This window comes from Carcharhinus amblyrhynchos, chromosome 18 (genome assembly GCF_965287045.1).
Source record: "Carcharhinus amblyrhynchos chromosome 18, sCarAmb.v2.hapA, whole genome shotgun sequence".
In the NCBI taxonomy this organism is placed as follows: Eukaryota; Metazoa; Chordata; class Chondrichthyes; order Carcharhiniformes; family Carcharhinidae; genus Carcharhinus; species Carcharhinus amblyrhynchos.
The window spans coordinates 25,882,984-25,910,187 of record NC_137341.1 but is presented as its reverse complement, the minus strand read 5'-3'; the positions used below and the strand labels follow the sequence as shown (position 1 = coordinate 25,910,187).

Below are 27,204 nucleotides of genomic sequence, written 5' to 3'. Positions count from 1 at the left end.
TACTCTAGCTAGCCCCCCTGACACTAAGGGGCAAGTTAGCATGCCTAATCCACCTAACCCACACATCTTTGGACTATGGGAGGAATCTGGAGCACCTGGAGGAAACCCACACAGACATGGGGGGAACATGCAAACTCCACACAGACAGTGACCCAAGCCAAGAATTGAACCTGGATCCCTGGTGCTGTGAGGCAGCAGTGCTAACCACTGTGCCACCATGCTGCCTTCAGTACTGTCCCTCTAACATTGCAGCACTCCTCAGATGTAGCCACTCCTACATTGTGTCACTCCCTCAATACTGAAGTGCAACACTCCCTCACAACTGCTCTTCTAACAAGGCAGCTGTGCCAATACAGAGTAGATTTAATACTCACAACACATAGCTCTCGTTCCACACTGGATTCAGCGTGTTTGATTTGACACCTGTGACCTGAAGGTACTTGGCAGGAAGTGCTTCTCTGAGGCTTGACCTTTTCTCTATCTTGTCCTTTTTCTTCCTGAAACTGAATTTCCGCTCTTTCTTCTCCTCAGTCTCCCGCATGGTCTGTCCCAGAGTGATTCCCAACATACAGTAGGGATCGCTGAAGCCTGCACAGACCATCAGAGAGTGAATGGTTTATGAACTCCCAATCTGAAACCAAAAGGCACTTGACAACAATCACCCACTCAGTCAAAGCTGAGAGAGCACACAGAGAGAGGGAGAGGGGCAGAGAGGGACATGGGGAGGAGGAGAGGGACACGGGGTCAGGGAGAGGGACATGTGTGGGGGGAAGAGTGAGCGGCACGGCAAGGGGGAGAGAGGCATGGGGAGAGGGGAAGGGGCTTGGGGATGGGGGAAGAGGGACAAGAGGAGGGGGAGAGAGGGGCATGGAGTGAGGGAGAGAGGCTAATAGACAGGGGGAGAGAGAGACACGGGGAGGAGGAGAGGGAAACGGGGAGGGGGAGAGGGGAACATGGGGAGGGGAGACGGGACATGGGGAGGGGAGAGCGGACATGGGGAGGGGAGAGAGCAGCACGGGGAGGGGGAGAGAGAGGCTCGGGAGGGGGAGAGGGGCATGGGGAAGGAGGAGAGAGCATCATGGGGATGGGCAGAGAGTGGCATGGGGGGGAGAGAGAATGGCACGGAGAAGGGGAGAGAGGGGCATGGGGAGGGGAAGAGAGGGGCACAGGGAGGGGGAGTGAGGGGCACGGGGAGGGGGAAGAGAGCGGCATGGGGATGGAGAGGGAGAAGCACCGGGAGGGGGAAAGAGGGGCATAGGGAGGGGGAGGAAGGAGCACAGGGAGGGGGAAAGAGGGACATGATGGGGAGAGAGTGACACGGGGAGGGGGAAGGGGGGCATGGGGATAGGGAGACAGGGCCTTGGCGAGGGGGAGAGGGGCATGGGGAGGGGAGGGGCATGGGGAAGGGGAGAAAGGGGCATAGGGAGGTGGAGAGAGGGCCTCAGGGAGAGGGAGAGAGGGACACAGGGAGAGGGTAGAGGGGGAGAGAGGGACATGGAGAAGGGGAGAGAAGGCGTCAGGGAGAGGGAAACAGAGACATGGGGAGGGGAAGAGAGGGACACGGGGAGGGGGAGACAGCGACAGGAGAGGAGGAGAGAGGGACATAAACCCCTGATTTTGGCCAGATCCCAGAGTAATGACTGGATTGCGGAACAACCATTTGGATTGCAGAGTATCCCAGGATTATGAAGTGATCACTGAGGAACCGCCAGTAATTTCTGGGATGGTGGCGACATGGATGAGGGGCTGAAGGTATTGAACATGTGTAAAGAGGGGGTGGGTGCAGGGGTGAAAAAACTGTTAATACACTGAGTTATTGTTTCATTTACCTGAATGCCTTGTTTGTTTGATGTTAATTCCTCTGCAGGAACAGTGATGCCTCCACTTTCAACCCAGATCATTAACCAATACATGAGAAATGCGAAATCTGACCCACATACAAGCCCCCACCCTGAAAAGGCTCACTATTTCTCCCCACTTGAAGATTAATATAGAGGGGCAGTTGATAAATAAACACACAAGGCAGCTGCAACTTCACACACTCCCTGTCAAATGGCCATTTTGGGTTATTCACCGTTGGCATCCTTGGCCAGTAGATTCCTTGCCTCCACGACTGTCACTTTTAGGGAGCAGACAGGCACCTGTAGGAAACACGGGGAAAGAGGCATTAGCACAGCTTGGAGTTATTAAGCACTCACCACAGGAACATAGCAAAAATCCTCCCACTTCTACACGTACAGGAAAGGAATGAAACAGCGCGTGTACAAACGCAACCGTCAGACAAGATAAGCCGTGGTTTCCACACTTTTATCTGACTTTTGACAAAACAAGAAGCTGATCTTACCGAGGTCTATAAAATAATGAGGGGCACAAATCAGTCAATATCTTTTCCCAAAGGTAGGGGAGTCTAAAACTAGAGGGCGTAGGTTTAAGGTGAGAGGGGAGAGATACAAAAATGTCCAGAGGGGCAATTTTTTCACACAGAGGGTGGTGAGTGTCTGGAACAAGCTGCCAGAGGTAGTAGTTGAGGTGAGTACAATTTTGTCTTTTAAAAAGTGTTTAGACAGTTACATGGGTAAGATGGGTATAGAGGGATATGGGCAAAATGCGGGCAATTGGGATTAATTTAGTGGTTTAAAAAAAAGGGCAGCATGAACAAATTGGGCCGAAGGGCCTGTTTCCATGCTGTAAACCTCTATGACTCTATAATTCTCTATGCTCTTTTTAAACAACAGGACGGTCAGTAACACAACGTGGCTAAGCAGTATGAAGAGAACTTCTCACAGAGCTGGCTCTCTGCTGTTAGATCCCATTGTCTACCTACTGCTGTTCTGAGATGCTCTCTTTTTGAGAAAAATGTAATTACCTGGAATGGGGCACACAAAGTTTGCAGATATTGCAAAACTCTGAATTTTGGGGAACAATGAGGAAGGCAGGATTGGAATTCCAGAGGATTTAGACAGACTGGGAGATCGGACAGATGAAATTTACTCTGGAATGTACTGTTTGCGAGTGTGTCGGATACAGATTCAACAGCAGCTTTCCCGTGTGCTCTGATTTTGCTTACTGAAATCTGTGTCGATTCTTATCAAACACCTGAAAAATTCACATCTATTGGTTTCCCCTTATCTATTCTGCTAACTTGATCCAATAAGAATTCTAAAATGTTTGTCAAACATGGTTTTCCACTCATGTATCCATGTTGAATATGCCTAACCTTACCACTGTTTAAATATCCACTTATTATATCCTTTAGAGTAAATTTTAGCACTTTCTATACTGCTGATATCAGGCTATCAGTTGTAAATCATTGGACTGTAAACTGGGGAGGAGGTGGAAACCGGAATGAGGTGGAAGAGGATGTGTAAATCAGTGGACCGAAAATTGGGGAGGGGGGGTGGAAATTGGGGTGGGGGGGAGAGGGTGTGTAAATCAATGAGTGTAAATCAAATTCAGGGGTTATAAATTGAGGGAGTAAATTGGGGAGAGTAAATTCGTGGGGGGCTGTGAATTGGGGGGGTGTGGTTTGTAAAATGGGACACAGTGTAAATCCTTTTAAACTAAAAAAAATTGCCTAAAGTTCCCTTAAAGTGATCAGAGGAAGAGGTTTATTGTGTCAACAATCCCTCAGTGCTGAGCTCGAACAGACAGTGACACACCTTACCTTCGCTTCTATTACTCTTTGCATCATGGCCTCATAGTCACCCTCATCCAACTTGAACACCTGCAACATTTAAAATCACATTATCCTCTCACATTCTGAATACATCATTATACACCAAACACCAGGCACCAATTCACTGTCCCAGCCCACTCTCCAGGTGTCACCCTAGGCAGTGACCATATTCAACTAAAGGGGGTGTTACTGCCGAGTAAGATACTATCTTCCCCTGACATTGATGGCCATATGATTTCTAGCAGGAATCAGGAGCAAGAACTCTGACCAATGCCAGGCCACTCCCTGCACACCAGCGTAATGTTTCCAAATAGCCAGCCCATCCCACCCCATCCAAGGAGAAAGTTCTTCTGAGAGGATGGTGGATGTGCAGGAATCTGTAAAACAGCATGTTCGCATTGCAAGGCTAGATAATCAGCCCATATTCGCCTCATTCTGTAATACATGAAGCACATTTTCCACTCACTGTCCAGATATGAACCTACAGTTCTGGATCAGCTCCATTAAAGATTCCACTTCAATACAATCAAACTCAAGCAGTTTCGGTAATGAGGGTGATCCTTTATGCCTGTTTTAATTCGTGGGTTGGAGAATTGAAATTCAGCACACTATCTCTAATTTGGGTCTCCCTCTCTCTCTTTCTGCCTCTATCTGTTTGTATATTTCAGTCTCTCTGTCTTTCCCCTTTCCCCAGGACATATTATACTATACAGTCTGATAATGCTTACTGACAACTGCCTGGGGTTACGTAGAATCTCTACAGTGCAGAAGGAGAATATTCGGTCCACTGAGCCTGCACTGACAACAATCCCACCCAGGCCCTATCCCCATAACCCCACATATTTACCCTGCTAATCCTGCTGACATTAAGGAGCAATTTAGCATGACCAATCAACCTCACCTGCACATCTTTAGACTGTAGGAAGAAACCAGAGCACCCAGAGGAAACCCATGCAGAGAACAAGCAAACCCCACTCAGACAGTCATCCAAGGCCAGAATTGAACCCGGGTCTTGGTGCTGTGAGGCAGCAGTGCTAACCACTGTGCCACCGCACCGCCAGTGTCTGAGACTGTCTGTGTCCCTGCAGTTATACACAGTATCCCTAGGATTACAGTGTGGGACTGCCTGTCCCCAGGATTACAGTGTGGGACTGCGTGTACCCCTGAGATTATTGTGTGGAACTGCCCTGTACCCCCAGGATTATTGTGTGGGACAGCCTATATCCTCAGGATTACAGTGTGGGACTGCCTGTACCCCTGGGATTACAGTGTGGGACTGCCTGTACCCCTGGGATTACTGTGTGGGACAGCCTATATCCCCAGGATTACAGTGTGGGACTGCCTGTACCCCTGGGGTTACAGTGTGGGACTGCCTGTACCCCCAGGATTAAAGTGTGGGACTTCCTGAACCCTTGGGGTTACAGTGTTTGACTACCTAGAGCTCGAGGGTTACTGTGACGGACTGCCTATCCACCCAGGATTACAGTGTGGGACTGTGTGTACCCATGGGATTACAGTGTGGGATTGCCTGGACCCCTGAGATTACAGTGTGGGGCTGCCTGTACCTCTGGGATTACAGTGTGGGACTACCTGTAGCTATGAGATTACAGTGTGGGACAGCCTGTACCTCTGGGATTACAGTGTGGGACTGCCATTTCCCCCAGGATTACAGTATGTGGTTGCCTGTACCCCTGGGATTACAATGTGAAACTGCTTGAACCCCTAGGGTTACAGCCTGTCATTCTGAGGTTACAGCATGTGACAGTCTGTACACTTTACAGTGTGAGACTGTCTAACCCTGTGATTACAGCATGTAGGACCAAATGTAACTGTTGGGTTAGAGTGTGGAACTGCATGCCTGGAGTTGCAGTGTGAAGCTTCCTGTCACTAGAGTTACAGTCTAACATTGTCTGTACCCAATGGACTACAATATGGTATTGCATATATTGCTGGGGCTACAGTGTGGGGCTATATGTAATTCTGGAATTACCTTCTTCAGATAACGGAGCATCTCATCCTGATCTGTGACATGTGTTGGAGCGGGGACACCAGTTCGGTGGATCAGGGTGTACAGCACATCCTCATACAGCAACAGCAGCTACAGGGACAGAAACAGCACAACGGCTGAAAGAGTTCTATACTGCTGCCAGCCTCATCATCAGCCAGACCACCCCAAACCTCTCTTCCCATAACTCCCACCCCACCCCACCTATACCCCACCCACACCCAACTAAAAAGAGAAAATGAGAAAATTACAATTTAAGAAAGTAGGAGTACAGGTTAGTGATGAGGCAGATTGTTACTAAAAAAAAAGAACATAATGTATGAATATCATGTTGCAACAATGAATTATACAAGAGTTGGGAAATTTGATAATAGAACAAAATTAAAAACTTTGTGTCTAAATGCATGAAGCATTCAGAACACAATTAATGAGTTAACAACACAAGAAGAGACAAAGGGGTGTGATTTGATAGTAATTGCTGAGACATGGTTACAAGGACACCGGGTCTGGGAATTGAATGTCCAAAGGTACTCGGTATTTCAGAGGGATAAACAGAAAGGAAAAGGAGGTGGTGTAGCTTTGTTAATGGAAGGGGGTCAGTGTTTTAGTGAGAAACAGAAACATAGAGGTTTACAGCATGGTAACAGGCCCTTTAGCTGGACTTGTCTATGCTGCCCTTTTTTTTAAACCCTTAAGCTAATTCCAATTGCCTGCATTTGGCTCATATCCCTCTATACCCATCTTACCCATGTAACTGTCTAAATGCTTTTTAAAAGACAAAATTGTACCCGCCTCTACTACAACCTCTGGCAGCTTGTTCCAGACACTCAGCACCCTCTTGTTTGAAAAAATGGCCCCTCTGGGCACTTTTGTATCTCTCCCCTCTCATGTTAAACCTATGCCCTCTAGGTATAGACTCCCCTACCTTTGGGAAAAGATATTCAATATCTAGCTGATCTATGCCCCTCATTATTTTATAGACCTTTATAAGCTCACCCCTCAGCCTTCTAAGCTCCAGAGAAGATAGTCCCAGTCAATCCAGCCCCTCCTTATAATTCAAACTATCAAGTCCCAGTAGTATCCTAGTAAATCTTTTCTGCAGTCTTTCTAGTTTAATAATACCCTTTTTATAACACGGTGACCAGAACAGTACACAAATGTGGCCTTACCAATGTCTTGCACAACTTGTACAAGACATATCAATGATCTGACCAATGAAACTAAGCATGCTGAATGCCTTCTTTGCCACTCTGTCCACATGTGACTGCACTTTCAAGGACCTGTACCCCTAGATCTCTTTGCTTTGTAACTCTCCGCACTGTCCTACCATTAACTGAGTAAGTCCTGCCCTGGGTCAATCTACCAAAATGCATCACCTCACATTTATCTAAATTAAACTCTGTGTACCATTCGTCAGTCCACTGGCCCAATTGATCAAGATCCCATTGCAATCCAAGATAACCTTCTTCACTGTCCACTATGCCACCAATCTTGGTGTCATCTGCAAATTTACTAACCATGTCTCCTATATTCTCATCCAAATCATTAATATAAATGACAAATAACAGTGGACCCAGCACTGATCCCTGAGACACACCACTGGTCACAGGCCTCCAGTTTGAAAACAACCCAAAATAAACCTGTTGGACTTTAACCTGGTGTTGTGAGACTTCTTACTGTGTTTACCCCAGTCCAACGCCGACATCTCCACATTCTGTCGTCAAACCAATTTTGTATCCATAAGGCTACCTCACCCTGGATCCGGTGAGATTTAACCTTATGCAACAACCTACCATGCGGTACCTTGTCAAAGGCCTTGCTAAAATCCATGTAGACAACATCAACTGCACTGGCTTCATCTATCCCCTTGGTTACCCCTTCAAAAAACTCAATCAAATTTGATAGACATGATTTTCCACTCACAAAGCCATGCTGACTGTCCCTAATCAGTCCTTGTGTCTCTAAATGCCTGTGGATCCTGTCTCTCCAAACCTCTAATACAATGGCTATTCCAGTCAATGTTGGGAAAGTTAAAATCCCCTACTATTACCACCCTACTTTTCTTGATAGAAACACTGGAGATCAACTTATGGAATTAGTCTTGGTAGAAATAAGGAATAGCAAAGAAGCCTCTGATGGGACCAATCTATAAGATCCCAACAGTAGTTCTACAGTCGGGCACAGTATAAACCAGGAAATGCTGGAAGCTAAGAAAGGTATGGCAATAATCATGGGTGATTTTAATATGCATACAGACTGGATTAATTAAATTGTCAAGGGTAGCCTCGAGGGAGAGTTCATTGAATGTATTAGAGATTGTTTCTGGGAGCAATATGTTGTGGAACTAACCAGGGAGCAGGCTATTCTGGATTCGGTGTTGTGTAATAAGCAAGGATTAATTAATGATCTCATTGTTAAGAATCCTTTAGGGAACAGTGATCACAGTTTGATGAAATTCAAAATTCAGCTTGAGAGTGAGAAACTAGAGTCCCACACTCACATGGAGTTAAACAAAAGTATTTACATAGGCATGAGGACAAATTTGGCCCTAGCGGACTGCACAGGAAGGCTAAAGGGTAAGATAATTGATGAGCAATGGTAGTTGTTTAAAGAGATAGTCAATTTCTCCGAACTAAAATATATTCCAGAGAGAAGGAAGATCGTAGGAGGGGAAAAAGCATTCATGGCTTAGCAAGGAATTTAAAGACAACATAAAGACTAAAACTAAGATATACTATATTGCAAAGGCCAGTGGCAGGCTAGAAGATTGGGGAACTTCTAAAGATCAACAAAGGGTTACTAAAAAAGTAATAAAAAGAACAAAGATAAATTATGAAAGATAATAAGTGCAGAATATAAAAAAGGATAGTAACAGCTTCCATAAATATATAAAAGGGAAGAGAGTAGCTGAAGTGAATGTTGGTCCCTTGGAAGATGAGACTGGAGTGTTAACAGTGGGGAACACAGAAATGGCAGAGAGAATAAATTAATATTTTGCCTCAGTTTTCACAGGTGGAAGACACTAATACCATCCTAATAGTAACAGGCAATGCAGAGGTTATAGAAACAGGATTAGAACAATCATCATCACTAAGGAAATAATACAAAACTATTGGGATTTAGAACATAGAACATAGAACACTACAGCACAAACAGGCCCTTCAGCCCACACAAGTTGCGCCGATCATATCCATACCTACCAGGCCTATCTATAACTCTCAATCCCATTAAATCCCATGTACTCATCCAGAAGTCTCTTAAAAGAGAGTCTCTTAAAATCTAAGGCAGACAAGTCCCCAGGGCCTGATAGCATATATCCTAGGGCATTAAAGGAAGCGGCAGCGGAGATAGTAGATCCATTGATTACAATATTCCAACATTCCTTGGATGCCTGAAAGATTCCAGTGGATTGGGAAAATGCTAATATAATGTCCTCATTCAAAAAGACAGGGAGGCAGAAAGTAGGAAACTATAGACTAGTTAGTTTAAAATGTGTTGTTGGGAAATAGTTAGAATCCACTATTAAGGAAGTAATAACAAGATATTTGGAAAGTCAAAATTCAATTCATCAGAATCAGTATGGTTTTATAAAGAGTAAATCATGTTTGACTAATCTGCTAGAATTATTTGAAGATATAACAAGCCAAGTAGATAATGGTGATCCTGTAGAAGTAGCAGATCTGGATTTCAGGAAGGAGTTTGATAAGGTGCTACACAATAGGCTAATACACAAGGTAAGATCACATGGGGTTAGGATTAATTTATTAGTTTGATAGAAGACTGGCTAACTGACAGAAGATAGAGAGTCGGGATAAACGGGTCTTTTTCTAGTTGGCGCAGTGTAACTAGATGGATGCAGTAGGGTTCGGTTCTCGGACCCCAACTATTTACAATCTATATTAATGACATGGATATAAATTTGGAAGGTACTATAGCCAAATGTTCAGAAGACACTAAAATAGGTAGGATGGTAAGTCGCAGTGAGGAAATAAGAAATTTACAAATGGATATAGATAGGTTAGGGAGTAGGCCAGAACAGAGTTCAATGTGGATAAGTGAGAGGTTATCCATTTTGGTCAGAAAAATGGAAAGGCAAGTCACTTCGGGGTGCTTTGGTGCAGAGGAATTTGGGTACCCATATGCATGAGTCCCAGAAAAACTGGTATGAAGGTACAACACGTAATAAGGAAAGCAAATGGAATTTTGGCATTTATAGCATAAAAATAAGGAGGTATTGCTGCAATACACAAGGCATTGGTGAGACCACACCTGGAAGACTGTACGATTTTGGTTCCCTTATTTGAGGAACGATTTAGTGGCATTGGAGGCAGGTCAGGGAAGGTTCATTAGATTGATTTCAGAGATGAAGGGTTAGTCTTAGAATCCCTGCAGTGCAGGAGGCCTTTTGGCCCATTAGCCTGCACTGACAATAATCCCATCCACCTTTCCCTGTAAACCAAGTATTTACTCTGCTAATCCCCCTAACATTAAGGGGCAATTTATTATAGCCAATCAATCTAACTCACACATCTTTGGATTTATAAGACTCTCTGACATGGAAGCAGAATTAGGCCACTCGGCCCATAGAGTTCGTTCCGCCATTCAATCATGGCTGATATTTTTCTCATCCCCATTCTCCTGCCTCTTCCCCATAAAGCCTGATCCCCTTATTAATCAAGAACCTATCTACCTCTGTCTTGAAGACACTCAATGACCTGGCCTTCACAGCTTTTGGCAGCAAAGAGTTCCACAGATTCACCACTCTCTGGCTGAAGAAATTCCTCCGCATCTCTGTTTTAAAGGATTGTCCCGTTAGCTGAGGTTGTGCCGTCTGGATCTAGTTTTTCATACTAGTGGAAACATTCTCTCCACATCCATTCTATCCAGGCCTCGCGGTATCCTGTAAGTTTCAATAAGATCCCCCCTCATCCTTCTAAACTCCAACTAGTGCAATCCCAGGGTCCTCAGTCACCTGTTCCTCACTCCAGGGATCATTCTTGTGAACCTCCTCTGGACCCTTTCCAAGGCCAGCACATCCTTCCTTAGATAGAGCCCAAAACTGCTCACAATACTCCAAATGGGGTCTGACCAGAGCTTTATACAGCCTCAGAAGTACATCCCTGCTCTTGTATTCTAGCTCCCATGACATGAATGCATTTGCCTTCCTAACTGTCAACTGAACCTACATGTTAACCTTAAGAGAATCTTGAACAAGGAATCCTAAGTCCTTTTCTGTTTCTAATTTCCTAAGCATTTCCCCATTTAGAAAATAGTCAATGCCTCCATTCCTCCTTCCAAAGTGCATAACCTCACACTTTTCCACATAGTATTCCATCTGCCACTTCTTTGCTCACTCTCTTAATCTGGCCAAGCTCTTCTGCAACCCTCCGCTTCCTCAATACTACATATCTTTACCACTATATATCGTTGTATCATCTGCAAACTTAGCAACAGTGCCTTCTGTTCCTTCTTCCAAATCGTTAATGCATATTGTAAAAAAGTTGTGGTCCCAGCACCGAGGCCTGAGGCACACCACTAGTCACTGGCTGCCAGCCTGAAAAAGACCCCTTTATCCCCACTGTCTGCCTCTACCAATCAACCAATCTTTTATCCATGCCAAGGTCTTATCCTTAACACCATGGGCTTAACAATCTCCTCTGCAGCACCTTGTCAAAGGCCTTCTGGAAATTTAAATAAGTCACGTTCGCTAGTTCTCCTTTGTCTAACTTCTTTATACCTCCTCAAAGAACTCTAGAAGATTTGTCAGACATGGCCTTCCCTTGGCAAAGCCGTGCTGACTCAGTCCTATTTTATCATGCACTCCAAAGTACCCAGTGATCTTATCTTTATAATGGTCTTGCCAATGATTGAAGTGGCCTTTAATTTCCTGTCTGTTGCTTCCCTCCAGCGGTGTTACATGAGCTACTTTCCAGTCCTCTGGGACCCTCCCAGCCTCCAGTGATTCCTGAAAGATCACCACCGATGTCTCCACAATTTCCTCAGCTATGTCTTTTAGAACCCTGGGGTGTAGTTCATCCAGTCCCAGTGATTTATCTTTCAGTTTCCCCAGAATCTTCTCCTTAGTGATGCCACTATGCTCACCTGTGCCCACTGATCCTCCTGGAGCTCTGGCATCCCACTAGTATCTTCCACTGTGAAGACTGATGCAAAGTAATTATTCAGTTCCTCTGCCATTTCTTTGTTTCTTCTCCAGCCTCATTTTCCAGTGGTCCAATGTCTATTTTTGCCTCTCTCTAACCTTTTATATATTGAAAAAACTCCTCCTATTTTCTTCTATATTACTAGCTAGCTTACACTCATATTTCATCTTCTCCCCCTTTTTGCTTTTTTAGTAGTCCTATGCTCATTTTTAAAGGCTTCCCACTAATCCTTGGCGCTTTATATGCTTTTTCTTTTGCTTTTATGCTGTCCTTGACTTCCCTTGTTAGCCATGGATGCCTCATCCTCCCCTTAGCATGCTTCCTCCTCCTTGGGATGAATTTCAGTTGTGCCTCCCAAATAACCCCCAAAAGCTCCTGCCATTGCTGTTCCACTGTCTTCCCTGTTAGGCTCCCTTTCCAATCAACTGTGGCCAGCTCGTCCCTCATGCTTTTGTAGTTACCTTTATTTAATTGTAATACCATTACACCTGATTCCAGCTTCTCCCTCTCAAACTGCAGGGTAAATTCTATCATATTGTGGTTACTGCTTCCTAAGTTCCCTAATCAACTTCCCTAACGTTAAGTTCCCTAATCAAGTCTGTCTCATTACACATCACCAAATTCAGAATAGCCTGTTCCCTAGTAGGTTCTGTCACAAGCTGCTCCAAAAAAATCATCTCTTAGACATTCCACAAATTCCTTTTCTTGGGATCCACCTGATTTTCTCAGTCCACCAGCATACTGAAGTCCCCTACATGAAGAGAGACTGGGACTCTCTAGAATTTAGAAGAATGAGAGGAGATCTAACTGAGGTACTAAGATGATAAAAGACATTGAGCAGATGTTTCCTCTTGTGGGGCAATCTAGAATGAGAGGTCTTGGTTTTGGGATAAGTGGTAACATATTTTAAACAGAGATGAGGAGAAACTACCTCTCTTAAGAGGTCGTGAATCTGTGGAATTCGCCACCCAGAGTGTAGTGGAAGCCAGGATGAATAAATTTAAGGAAGCGATAGACAGATTTTTACTTAGTAATAGGTCAAAGGGTTTTGGAGAATGGGCAGGAAAGTAGAGTTGAAACTGAGATGAGATCAGCCATGATCGTGTTGAATGGTGGAGCAGGCCCGAGGGGCTGAATTGTCTATTCCTGCTGCATGTTATTATGTTTACCCACCCCCACTCAGCGCCTCCACTCCCTCTCCCAGACCCTCCTCCCAGTCTCAAACCATCTCTCACCCACTTTTCCCACTTTCCCTCCCCCCACCTTCCCTCCCCCTCCCCCACGCTGGCATTCCATGTGATCCTTGAAGATGAGGATAAATGTTACCTCTGCGTATGACATCTTCAGCTTGTCTCCACTTCCAATGGTTTGAGGGGGGCGGGTGCCACTGGCATCACCCACAGACTGTGGAAACAAAGAAAATCAAACTTACATTTCAAATGGAATTCAAAAACACCAGCAGAAAACTGTGGTCTGGGCACTCTCCAGAAACATTGACCAGAGACACTGGCCACTTACCCAGGACACTGACCAGAGACACTGACCAGAGACACTGGCCAAGGATCTTGGACACTGGCCAGGGATCCTGGACACTGACCAGGGACACTGACCAGGGACATTGACCAGGGACACTGACTACTGACCAGAGACACTGGCCACTGACTCTGGACACTGATCACTGACCAGGGACACTGACCACTGACCTGGGACACTGACCAGGGACACTGCACTGACCGGGGACACTGACCATTGACCACTGACCTGGGACACTGACCAGGGACACTGGCCACTGACCGGGGACATGGGCTGGAGACAAGGACCAGGGACACTGACCTGGGGACATGGGCCGGGACATCAATCACTGATGCTGACCACGAACAATGACCAGGGGCTCTAAGTCATTGGTCTGATTCTCTCAGATCCCCAATCTGACATCTCCAGCTGCACATCGAGAAATATCCCAATCCCTAGTCCTGGGCAGTGCTGTGACCACGGAGCAGTCACTCTGGAGAATCTGAGCAGTGGAGACATTGGGAGTCAAAGTCAGTGAATTTAGTCTAACTGCAATTATTCCCGTGGGCAGTGCGAGGAACAGTGACCGTGATGTACCTGTGTATAGTCCAGATGCTGCATACACTCCTGCTTCCGCTGAATGGCAGACAATCTTTCAAAGAAATCACCATCACCTCCTTCATCAGTCCTGTTGCAGAGAAAAAAATATCTATTTTAATCCTGTTGAAGCTGGAGGAGATTCTGCAAAACATTGCAGCGTGATGAACCATCAATGCAATGGCCCGTATAGACACAGCATTTCTCCCCGATATCAACACTGCCCCGGCAATAGAAACACAGCCCCCCCCATAGGGACACAGCCCCCCCACAGGGACACAGCACCCCCACAGGGACACAGCACCCCCACAGGGACACAGCCTTCCACACAGAGATACAGCCATCCCCTCCCCATAGGGACACAGCCCCCATACAGACACAGCACTCCAAAATGACACAGCCCCCATACAGACACAGCGCCCCATATCGACACAGCTTCCCCCCCCCATAGGCACACAGCCCCCCCATAGGGACACAGCCCCCCCTCCCCCCCATAGGGACACAGCCCCCCACCCAATACGGACACAGCCCCCCCCATATAGACACAGCCTCCCCATATAGACACATGCCACATATAGACACAGTCCCCTCATAGGGATACAGCACCCCCATCCCCATATGGATACAGACTGCACCCCCCCCATACAGACACAGCCCCGCCAATGGAGACACAGGTCCCCCCCCCCCACAATGGAGACACAGGTTTCCCCCCCCCCCAATAGAGACACACCCCCGCATAGGGACACAGCGCCCCCTCATAGGGACAGATTGGGGATCTAAAGTGAATGTTGGACCCTTAGAGGATGAGAGGGGGGATTTAGTGGTGGGAGATGAGGAAATGGCTGAGGCCTTAAATAAGTTTTTTACCTCGGTCTTCACAGAGGAGGACGCAAATAGTTTGCCGGATATTAAAGACAGAAGGATGGTAGGAGTTGAGGGCCTGAATGCGATTACTGTCACTAGAGAGGTAGTGCTTGATCGACTAGCGGGACTGATGGTGGACAAGTCCCCAGGACCGGATGGAATGCATCCCAGGGTTCTGAAGGAAATGGCAGAGGTGATAGTAGATGCCTTAGTGATTATTTACCAAACCTCGCTGGATTCCGGGGAAGTGCCGGAAGATTGGAAAACGGCTAATGTTACGCCGCTGTTTAAAAAAGGTAGCAGGCAAAAGGCAGGTAATTATAGGCCGGTTAGTTTAACATCTGTTGTGGGAAAAATGCTTGAATCCGTCATCAAAGAGGAAATAGCGAGGCACCTTGAGAAGAATTGTTTGATAGAGCAGACGCAGCACGGATTCATCAACAGGAAGTCGTGTCTGACAAATTTATTGGAATTCTATGAGGATGTGACTAGTGCGGTAGACAGAGGGGAACCAGTGGATGTGGTGTTTCTCGATTTTCAGAAGGTGTTTGATAAGGTGCCGCACAAAAGGTTGCTTCAGAAGGTTAGGGGGCATGGAGTTGGGGGTAAGGTGTTAGCGTGGATAGAGGATTGGCTGTCTAATAGGAGGCAGAGAGTTGGTATCAATGGGTGCTATTCTGATTGGCGGTTGGTGACTAGTGGAGTGCCCCAGGGATCGGTGCTGGGGCCTCAGCTATTTACCATTTATATAGATGATCTGGAGGACGGGGCTGAGTGTAGGGTGTCGAAATTTGCTGATGACACAAAGATAAGTGGAAAAGCAAATTGTGCGGAGGGTGTGGAAAGTCTGCAGAGGGATCTAGATAGGCTGAGCAAGTGGGCGAGGACCTCGCAGATGGAGTACAACGTTAGCAAGTGTGAGGTTATCCACTTTGGCAGGAATAACAGTAGGAGGGATTACTATTTAAAGGGTGAAAAGCTGCAGCATGCTACGGTGCAGAGGGACCTGGGGGTCCTTGTGCGTGAGTCGCAAAAACCCAGTCTGCAGGTGCAGCAGGTGATCAAGAAGGCGAATGGGATGCTGGCCTTTATAGCGAGGGGGATAGAATATAAAAGCAGGGAGGTCTTGCTGCAACTGTACAGGGCACTGGTGAGGCCGCAGCTGGAGTAGTGTGTGCAGTTTTGGTCACCACACTTGCGCAAGGATATTTTGGCCTTGGAAGGACTGCAGAGGAGGTTCACTAGGCTGATACCGGAGATGAGCGGGTTGGACTATGAAGAGAGACAGAATAGACTGGGTTTGTACTCGTTGGAGTTTAGAAGGATGAGGGGGGATCTTATAGAGACGTATAAGATAATGAAGGGGATGGACAGGGTAGAGGTAGAGAGATTCTTCCCACTCAGAAAGGACAGCAGGACTAGACAGCACAGCCTCAAGATAAGGGGGGGGGGGTAGTGGTTTAGAACGGAGTTGAGGAAGAACTTCTTCACTCAAAGGGTGGTGAATCTCTGGAATTCTCTGCCCGTTGAAGTGGTGGAGGCTACCTCGCTGAATATATTTAAGACACGGGTAGATAGGTTTTTGGTAGGCAAGGGAATTAAGGGTTATGGGGAGAAAGCGGGAAGGTGGAACAGAGCCACTTCAGATCAGCCATGATCTTATTGAATGGCGGGGCAGGCTCAAAGGGCTAGATGGCCTACTCCTGCTCCTATTTCTTATGTTCTTATGACATAGCCCTCCCACCCCCATAGGGACACAGCCTCTCCACAGGGACACACCCAACCCCCATTGGGACACAGACCCACCCCCCACCCCCCCCAATAGGGACACAGCTCCCCCTACAGGGACACAGCCACCCCCCCCATAGGGACACAGCCACCCCCCCCATAGGGACACAGCCACCCCCCCATAGGGACACAGCCACTCCCCCCATAGGGACACAGCCACCCCCCCCATAGGGACACAGCCACCCCCCCAAAGGGACACAGCCACCCCCCCATAGGGACACAGCCACCCCCCCCATAGGGACACAGCCACTCCCCCCATAGGGACACAGCCACTCCCCCCATAGGGACACAGCCACCCCCCCCATAGGGACACAGCCACCCCCCCCATAGGGACACAGCCACTCCCCCCATAGGGACACAGCCACTCCCCCCATAGGGACACAGCCACCCCCCCCATAGGGACACAGCCACTCCCCCCATAGGGACACAGCCACCCCCACAAAGGGACACAGCCACCCCCCCCATAGGGACACAGCCACTCCCCCCATAGGGACACAGCCACCCCCACAAAGGGACACAGCCACCCCCCCATAGGGACACAGCCACCCCCCCCATAGGGACACAGCCACCCCCCCCATAGGGACACAGCCACCCCCCCCATAGGGACACAGCCACTCCCCCCATAGGGACACAGCCACTCCCCCATAGGGACACAGCCACCCCCCCATAGGGACACAGCTACCCCCCCTAGGGGCACAGCCCCCCCATAGGGACACAGCCACCCCCCCCATAGGGGCACAGCTACCCCCCCTAGGGGCACAGCCCCCCCATATAGACACAGGCCCCCATATAGACACACCCCCACCCCGACATTGACACTGCTTTCCATAAATATATAAACCCCCCATCCAGACACAGCCCCCCAAAAAACACACAGCCCCCCTCCACAGACACAGCACCCCCCACAGAGACATACCCCTCCACAGACACAGCAACCCCCCCCCGCCCCCACCCCTCCCCACCACCACCACATAGACACAGCTCTCCATATAGGCACAGCTTCCCATACAGACACAGCCCTCCCATATAGACATAACCCTCCCCCCATATGTAAATGGGGGGCTCATACAGTGAGGCAAGATGGGTATTGCTCAGGAATAGGAAGGGTATAGTCACAATGTTGAGCGTTTACTATAGGCCACCCAACAGCCATTGGGAGACAGAGGAACAAATATGTAGGGAGATTTTGGCAAGGTGCAAAAGTAACAGGGTTGTTGTGGTGGGAGATTTTAACTTCCCCTATATTGACGGGGATTCACTTGGTGCTAGGGGCATAGACAGGGCAGTTTGTAAGGAGCATCCAGGATGGCTCCTTGAAGCAGTACGTGGATAGTCCAACTAGGGAAGGGGCCGTACTGGACCTGGTATTGGGAAATGAGCCCGACCAGGTGGTCGATGTTTCAGTTGGGGAACAGTTCGGGAACAGTGACCACAACTCAGTAAGTTTTAAGGTACTGATGGATAAAAATAAGTGTAGTCCTGAAGTGAAGGTGCTAAATTGGGGGAAGGCTAATTATAACAATATTAGGCAGGAACTGAAGAATGTAGATTGGGGACAGATGTTTGAGGGCAAATCCACATCTGGCATGTGGAAGGCTTTCAAGTGTAAGTTGATAGTGATTTAGGACCGACATATTCCTGTAAAGATGGAGGATAAGTGTGGCAAGTTTTGGGAACCTTGGATAACGAGAGATATTGTGAGCTTGTCAATGAGAAAAAGGAAGCATTTGTCAAAGCTAGGAGGCTGGGGACACATAAACCAAGTATGGAATTCAGGGAAAGTAGAAAGAAACTTAAGCAAGAAATAAGGAGGGCTAAAAGGAGTTATGAAAAGTCATTGGCCAGCAGGATTAAGGAAAAATCCCAAGGCTGTTTATACATATATAACGAGCAAGAAGGTAGCCAGGGAGAGGGTTCGCGCTCTCAAGGACAGGGGAGGAAATCTATGCATGGGGCCAGAGAAAATGGGCAAGGTATAAATGACTACTTTGCGTCAGTATTAACCAAAGAGAAGGACTTGGTGGATGATGAGTCTGGGAAAGGGTGTGTAGATAGTTTGAGTCATGTTGACATCAAAAAGGAAGAGATATTGGGGTTCTTGAGAAACATTAAGGTCGACAAGTCCCGAGGGCCTGATGGGATATATCCCAGAATACTGAGAGAGGCAAGGGAGGAAATTGCTGGGGCCTTGAGAGAAATCTTTGTATCCTCACTGGCTATAGGTGAGGTCCCAGAGGATTGGAGAATAGCCAATGTTGTTCCTTTTTTAAGAAGGATAGCAAGAAAAATCCAGGTGATTACAGGCCAGTGAGCCTTATATCAGTGGTAGGGAAATTATTGGAGAGGATTCTTCGAGACAGGATTTATTCCCACTTGGAAATAACTTGACGAAATGGCAAGAGGCAACATGGTTTTGTGAAGGGGAGGTCATACCTCACTAACTTGATCGAGTTTTTCAAGGAAGTGACGAAGATGATTGATGAGGGTAGGGCAGTGGATGTTGCCTAATGGACTTCAGTAAGGCCTTTGACAAGGTCCCTCATGGCAGACTGGTGCAGAAGGTGAAGTTGCACAAGATCAGAGGTGAGCTGGCAAGGTGGATACGGAACTGGCTTGGTCATAGGAGTCATGATGTGGAGATGCCAGCGTTGGACTGGGGTAAACACAGTAAGAAGTCTGATAACACCAGGTTTAAGTCCAACCAATTTATTTGGTAGTAAACTCACAAGCTTTTGGGGTTTGCCCCTTTGTCAGGTGGGCAAACCCCGAAAGCTTGTGAGTTTACTATCAAATAAATTGGTTGGACTTAAACCTGGTGTTGTCAGACATTTTACTTGGTCATAGGAGACAAAGGCTAGCAGTGGAAGGGTGCATTTCTGAATGGAGGGCTATGGCAAGTGGCGATCCTCAGGAATCAGTGTTGGGATCTTTGCTGTTTGTAGTTGAGGGGCAACCTGATAGAAGATTATGAGGGGTATGGACAGTGTGGATAGTCAGAAGGTTTTTCTCAGGATAGAAGACTCAATTACTAAGGGGCATCGGTTTAATGTGTAAGGGGCAAGGTTTAAAGAAGATGTACAAGGCAAGTTTTTTTTTTACACACTGGGTGGTAGGTGCCTGGAACTCACTGGCGGGAAGGTAGTGGAAGCAGATACGATAGTGAATTTTAAGGGCCATCTTGACAAACACATGAATAGGATGAGAATAGAGGGGTATGGTCCCCGGAAGGGTAGGCGGTTTTAGTTCAGTCAGGCAGCATGGTCGGTGCAGGCATGGAGGGCCGAAGGGCCTGTTCCTGTGCTGTAATTTTCATTGTTCTTTGTTCATGTAGAGACAGCCCCTCCCTCCATATAGACACAGCTCCCCCCACAGACACAGCCCCCCCCACAGACACAGCCCCCACATAGACATAGCACCCCCATATAGACCCAGCTCTCCCCATATAGACCCAGCCCCTCCATATAGACACAGCTCCCCCATATAAACACAGCTGCCCCCATATAGACACAGCCCCTCCATATAGACACAGCTGCCCCCATATAGACACAGCCCCTCCATATAGACACAGCTCCCCCCATATAGACACAGCCCCTCCATATAGACACAGCTCCCCCATATAGACACAGCCCCTCCATATAGACACAGCTGCCCCCATATAGACACAGCCCCTCCATATAGACACAGCCCCTCCATATAGACACAGTTCCCCCATATAGACACAGCTGCCCCCATATAGACACAGCCCCTCCATATAGACACAGCTGCCCCCATATAGACACAGCCCCTCCATATAGACACAGCTGCCCCATATAGACACAGCCCCTCCATATAGACACAGCCCCTCCATATAGACACAGCTCCCCCATATAGACACAGCCCCCGATATAGACACAGCCCCTCCATATAGACACAGCTGCCCCCATATAGACACAGCTGCCCCCATATAGACACAGCCCCTCCATATAGACACAGCTGCCCCCATATAGACACAGCCCCTCCATATAGACACAGCTCCCCCATATAGACACAGCCCCTCCATATAGACACAGCTCCCCCATATAGACACAGCCCCTCCATATAGACACAGCTCCCCCATATAGACACAGCCCCTCCATATAGACACAGCTGCCCCCATATAGACACAGCTGCCCCCATATAGACACAGCCCCTCCATATAGACACAGCTGCCCCCATATAGACACAGCCCCTCCATATAGACACAGCTCCCCCATATAGACACAGCCCCTCCATATAGACACAGCTCCCCCATATAGACACAGCCCCCGATATAGACACAACCCCTCCATATAGACACAGCTGCCCCCATATAGACACAGCTCCCCCCATAGAGACACAGCTCCCCCATATAAACACAGCTGCCCCCATATAGACACAGCTGCCCCCATATAGACAGAGCCCCTCCATATAGACACAGCTGCCCCCATATAGACACAGCTCCCCCATATAAACACAGCTGCCCCCATATAGACACAGCTGCCCCCATATAGACACAGCCCCTCCATATAGACACAGCTCCCCCATATAGACACAGCTCCCCCATATAAACACAGCTGCCCCCATATAGACACAGCCCCTGATATAGACACAGCCCCTCCATATAGACACAGCTCCCCCATATAGACACAGCCCCTGATATAGACACAGCCCCTCCATATAGACACAGCTCCCCCATATAGACACAGCCCCTGATATAGACACAGCCCCTCCATATAGACACAGCTCCCCCAAGATGGACACACCCCCTCCATATAGACACAGCTCCCCCATATAGACACAGCCCCTGATATAGACACAGCTGCCCCCATATAGACACAGCTCCCCCATATAAACACAGCTGCCCCCATATAGACACAGCTGCCCCCATATAGACACAGCCCCTCCATATAGACACAGCTCCCCCATATAGACACAGCCCCTGATATAGACACAGCCCCTCCATATAGACACAGCTCCCCCATATAGACACAGCCCCTGATATAGACACAGCCCCTCCATATAGACACAGCTCCCCCAAGATGGACACACCCCCTCCATTTAGACACAGCTCCCCCCATATAGACACAGCTCCCCCATATGGACAGAGTAAATCCCCCATGCCAACGGAGCGCCTCCTTTATAGACACAGCCTCCCCATATAGTCAAAGCCCCCCTAATAGGCACAGCCTCCCCATATAGACACTGCCCCCCCATATAGACACAGCCCTCCATATAGACACTACCCTCCTATATAGACACAGACCGAGTATAGACACAGCACTCCATATAGACACAGCCTCCCCCCATATAGTCACAGCCTCCCCCCATATAGTCACAGCCTCCCCCCATACAGACACAGCCTCCCCCCATACAGACACAGCCTCCCCCCATACAGACACAGCCTCCCCCCATACAGACACAGCCTCCTCCCATACAGACACAGCCTCCTCCCATACAGACACAGCCTCCCCCCATACAGACACAGCCTCCCCCCATACAGACACAGCCTCCCCCCATACAGACACAGCCTCCCCCCATACAGACACAGCCTCCCCCCACACAGACACAGCCTCCCCCCACACAGACACAGCCTCCCCCCATACAGACACAGCCTCCCCCTATACAGACACAGCCTCCCCCCACACAGACACAGCCTCCCCCCATACAGACACAGCCTCCCCCCATACAGACACAGCCTCCCCCCATACCGACACAGCCTCCCCCACATAGTCACAGCCTCCCCCACATAGTCACAGCCTCCCCCTGCATATGGACAGAGTACCTCCCATGCCAATAGTGTCCCCCCGTACAGTTACAGCCCCATCATAGAAACACAGCCCCCCATACAGACACAGCCTCTCATATAGACACAGCTAGCCCCCCCCCAACAGAGACACAGCCCTCCCATAGAGACACAGGACCCCCTATATGAACAGAGTATACCGCCTCGTATAAACACAGCCCACCCCCCAATATGGACAAAGTACACCCCCTCATATAAACACAGCTCCCTCCATATAGAATATTGACCACTACCCCACCCCCATTTTGACACAGGTTAGGGTATGACTGAGAGTCTTTGGGATCACAGAAGGTTGTGATTGTCAGAGTATTTGGAGTATCCCAGGGTGCCCCCAGGATAGGTTCCCAGGCTAGAAGAGTCAATTACTAGGGGGCACATGTTCAAGATGTGAGGGGCAAGGTTTAGAGATGTATGAGGCAGATTTTTTTACACAGAGAGTAGTGGGTGCCTGGAACTCGCTGCTGGGGGAGATAGTGGAAGTGGATACGGTAGTGACTTTTAAGGGACATCTTGACAAATACATGAATAGGATGGGAATAGAGGGATATGGTCCCTGAAAGGGTAGAGGGTTTTTGTTAAGTCAAGTAGCATGGTCAGTGCAGGCTTGGAGAGCTGAAGGGCCTGTTCCTGTGCTGTAATTTTCTTTGTTCTTTATATTTAATAAAGCGTAGATAGCTGGAATGGGAGGTGGTGTGGCTGGGGCGTGGGGTTGTTTGGGGAGGAGATACTTAGGAGCTAGGTGTTTGGGAGGGAGGCTTGTTTAGGATGGGGGTTATGGGGGTTATTTTTGGAGTTAGGTGTTTGGGAGGGGGTTGTTGGAGAAGAGGGGACTTGGGGAGCAGGGATTGGGGAGGGGCTGTGTTGCGGGATGGTTTTGTATTGGGGAGGAGGTGTATTGCAGGATGTTGGGGGATGCTGTGGAGGGGCTGTGTTGCAGGGGTGTTGGGGAGGGGTTGTTTTGGAGAGGGGCTATTTTGGGGAGGGGCTATTTTGGGGAGGGGGTGTATTTGGCAGTGTATTGGGGAATGGGTGTTTTGGGAGGGGGTTTATTGGGGAATGGGTGTTTTGTGAAGGGGTTTATTGGGGAGGGGGATGTGTTGGGGAGGCGGTGCATTGGGGAGGGGGTGTATTGGGGGAGTATGGCGTGTATTGGGGAGGGGGTGTATTGGGGAGGGGGTGTATTGGGGCATGGGGTGTATTGGGGAGGGGGTGTATTGGGGAGGGAGTGTATTGGGGAAGGGGTGTATTGGGGTGGGGGTGTATTGGGGAGGGGGTGTATTGGGGGTATGGGGTGTATTGGGGGTATGGGGGGTATTGGGGGTATGGGGTGTATTGGGGTGGGGGTGTATTGGGAGGGGGTGTATTGGGGGTATGGGGTGTATTGGGGGTATGGGGTGTATTGGGGGTATGGGGTGTATTGGGGAGAGGGTGTACTGGGGAGGGGGTGTACTGGGAAGGCAGCATATTGGGGGCAAGGGGTGTATTGGGGCGGGGGTGTATTGGGGCGGGGGTGTATTGGGGCGGGGGTGTATTGGGGCAGGGGTGTATTGGGGCGGGGGTTGTATTGGGGGTATGGGGTGTTTTGTGGAGGGGGTGTTTTGCGGAGAGGGTGTTTTGCGGAGGGGGTGTATTGAAGGGTATGGGGCATATTGGGAGTGGGGAGGATGTGGGGATGGAGTTGGGGACGGTTGGTCTACCAGCTGAAATTCTGCTTCTGGCTGCAATTTTTTTTATCAGCATGGACCTTGAACTGTTGCTAGGAAACCATCACTTACAGATCTTCCTGATGGCCAGATTCATAGGATTTGCAAGAGACAGTCATTCAAAATCAGACATGAGTTCAAAATAAATGCTAACAATAAGTCACCAAAAATCTGCAGGAAGGAAATCAACTGAATTGTTCACAGCTGCTGCCAGAGGGATAGAAAGAGGAAAAGAGTGTTAGAAATGGAATAGAATGAAACAGGAAAAAAGGAAGATATACACACACAGCCAGCAAAGGGGAAGAGAAGGTGCAGGCAAATGAGGGGGAGTGGGAACGGGGAGGAATGGTAGGGGAGATGGAAAGAGGAGAGGGAAAGGGGACAGGGCCAGAGGAAGAATTAAGTGAAAAGTGTCAACAAGAGGCAGAAAGAGAAAAAGACACAAAGCGAGTGAAAGATGATAGAATTATGACCTCCCGGGCAGAATCAACCTCGTTGTTCACAGATCAACCCCTGTGCTGGCTGGTTTGCATTGATTCCCAGTTGAACAATGTCTATTTGTTAAAATTCTTCTTATTTTCATATCTCTCCATAGCCCCAAACCTTCCTAGCTCTGTAACCTCCTGCAGCCCCACAGCCTTCCAAGATCTGTTTTCCTTCAGCTTTAGCCTCTTGAACACCCCCGATTTTTATAACTCCACCATTAGCATCCCAACCCTGAATTTCCACCTCTCCCCCAACTCGCCCCTATCTCTCTCCTCCTCTCCCTTCCACCTCTCTGACTAAGCTTTTGTTATTTCCCTCTCGTGTTACTTGGCGTCAGACTTTGTTTTGTGAAACACTGTATATATATCAGTTCTGTCCACTCTATGTCTTCAGACCATTGTGTCCTTCACTAAATGGTTGATTCATGTTCATTCACTTGATCAACTCATGTTTCTGATATTCCCACAACGTCGCAGTTCCCCACTGTCACAACAGTCTCAAGCTTTGGTGTTTGGTTTCTGATGCTTCCTTTGTTTATGTATTTTGTAGAGTTATCCTCCCCTTCCTCTGTGTCCTCTTCTTATTCTGCTCTGTCTTGAAGTCTTGTCCATCACTGAACTTTTGATTATCCTCACCTATGACCAATTTTCTTCTTCATCAATCTGTTTCCAATGATTCAGGTTGCTATCTCAATTGTCCCCTCCTGAGTCACAATAAAAGCAAAATACATCTGTTGCTGGAGATCTAAAATGAAACTACAAAATGCTGGATAAACTCAGAACAGCTCTGGCAGTGTGTGTGAGACAGAGAGAAATAGAGTTAACATTTCCAGTCCAATACGACTCCTCCTCAGTAGCAAAGAAGAATCATATTGGACTGGAAATGTTAACTCTGTTTCTCTCTTTCACACACGCTGCCAGAGCTGTTTTGAGTTTATCCAGCATTTTCTGCTTTTATCTCTTGGTCTTGATTTCGATGGAAACTGTCTCCACCATCCAGGTCCTCTTTATCTCACTAAATTATGCAACTCGTGTTACAGATACTCTGCTTCAAGACACGCATTCTCAAAAGCTGGGGGAATCCTACCGATTCTCCAGATTGAATCCTTATGTGTATAAATTTCCCCAGTGTTTGGTAACTGTTCCCAGTGTCTGGTACTTTTTCCCGATGTCCAGTATTTTATCCCACTTTCCATCCTTCATCCTGCTGCTTTCTGAACCTATCCCTTACTGATCCGATTTGCTTTCAGCCCCTTGTTGGTCTTGTTGGTTTCCTGTCTCATTCCCGATCTCCCGAATTCCCATTCCATTCCTGATCCTGTGCGTTACTTGCCCCCAATAGCTTACCCTCCTCATTCCCTGTTCACTTCCAGGTTTTCTTTCTAGAGCAGAGTTTGCCTGGATCATTCCACTGATCGCTAATAACTCACTGACTGCATATTATTCAATCTAAATACCTCAGGATTCAGACTTGCCTGTGCTTCAGATCCAGTTAGGCTGTGAAAAAAGGAAATTTAAAAACAGGAAGAATTACAGTGAGTGATGAGGAAAGAGAAGCTGAAGGAAGTGTGAGGGAGCTGGGTAGAAGGGATGATTGCTCAGTATTGAGAAAGCAGAGCAAAGACTTTGCATCTCTGTGACTACAATAGAAACAACATGTTATAAAGTTCGAAGTATTTAACCTATAACAATTCAGGGAAAGAGGCTGGAGATTGGTTTTACTGGACAAATATATTAGGAGAGATTCATACTGGTATTTATCCCAGGCTGCTTAGGGAGGTGAAAGATGAAATTGCTGGGCCTCTGGCGCAAATCTTTGTCTCTTCTTTGGACACAGGTGAGGTCCCAGAAGACTGGAGGGTGGCAAATGTGGTACCGCTGTTCAAAAAAGGTAGTAGGGATAACCCTGGGAATTATAGGCCGGTGAGTTTGACATCGGTGGTAGGGAAATTAATGGAAAAAGTACTTAGGGGTAGGATGTATGAGCATTTGGAGCGTTGCGGTCTGATTGGGGATACGCAACATGGCTTTGTTAGAGGGAGGTCTTGCCTTACGAATCTGGTGGAATTCTTTGAGGAGGTGACAAAAACGGTTGACGATGGGCAAGCCGTTGATGTCATCTGTATGGACATCAGTAAGGCGTTTGACAAAGTCCCTCATGGTAGGCTGGTAGAAAAGGTTAAGGCGCATGGGATACGGGGTCAGGTAGCTAGGGGGATTGAGAACTGGCTGGGCAATAGGAGACAGAGGGTAGTTGTGGAGGGGACTTTGTCCAGCTGGAGGCCAGTGACCAGTGGTGTGCCGCAGGGCTCCGTACTGGGACCTCTCCTCTTTGTAGTCTACATAAATGACTTGGAAGAGAGCGTAGGTGGTGTGATCAGCAAGTTTGCTGATGACACCAAGATGGCAGGGTTGGCGGATACTGAAATGGATTGTCAGGTGATACAACAGGATATAGATAGGTTGGTGCATTGGGCAGATAGGTGGCAGATGGAATTTAATCCTGACAAATGCGAGGTGATGCATTTTGGAAGGAATAATGTAGAGAGGAGCTATGTGATTAAAGGTAGACAAATTAGGAGTATAGAAACACAGAGGGACCTGGGAGTGCAG

General features: G+C 48.0%; 1 protein-coding gene across 1 annotated transcript in view; it reads right to left on the bottom strand.

Moving 5' to 3' along the window:
- baiap3 (BAI1 associated protein 3) overlaps positions 1–27,204 on the bottom strand; it is an 89,086-nt gene that overhangs the window by 46,796 nt on the left and 15,086 nt on the right. The window contains exons 3-8 of the mRNA XM_080206601.1: positions 13,952–14,042; positions 13,169–13,246; positions 5,667–5,774; positions 3,665–3,724; positions 2,075–2,141; positions 375–588 (exon numbers count right to left, since the gene is read on the bottom strand). Of these exons, the coding sequence (XP_080062727.1) occupies positions 375–588; positions 2,075–2,141; positions 3,665–3,724; positions 5,667–5,774; positions 13,169–13,246; positions 13,952–14,042 (618 nt within the window). The remainder of the gene's footprint in view (positions 1–374; positions 589–2,074; positions 2,142–3,664; positions 3,725–5,666; positions 5,775–13,168; positions 13,247–13,951; positions 14,043–27,204) is intronic.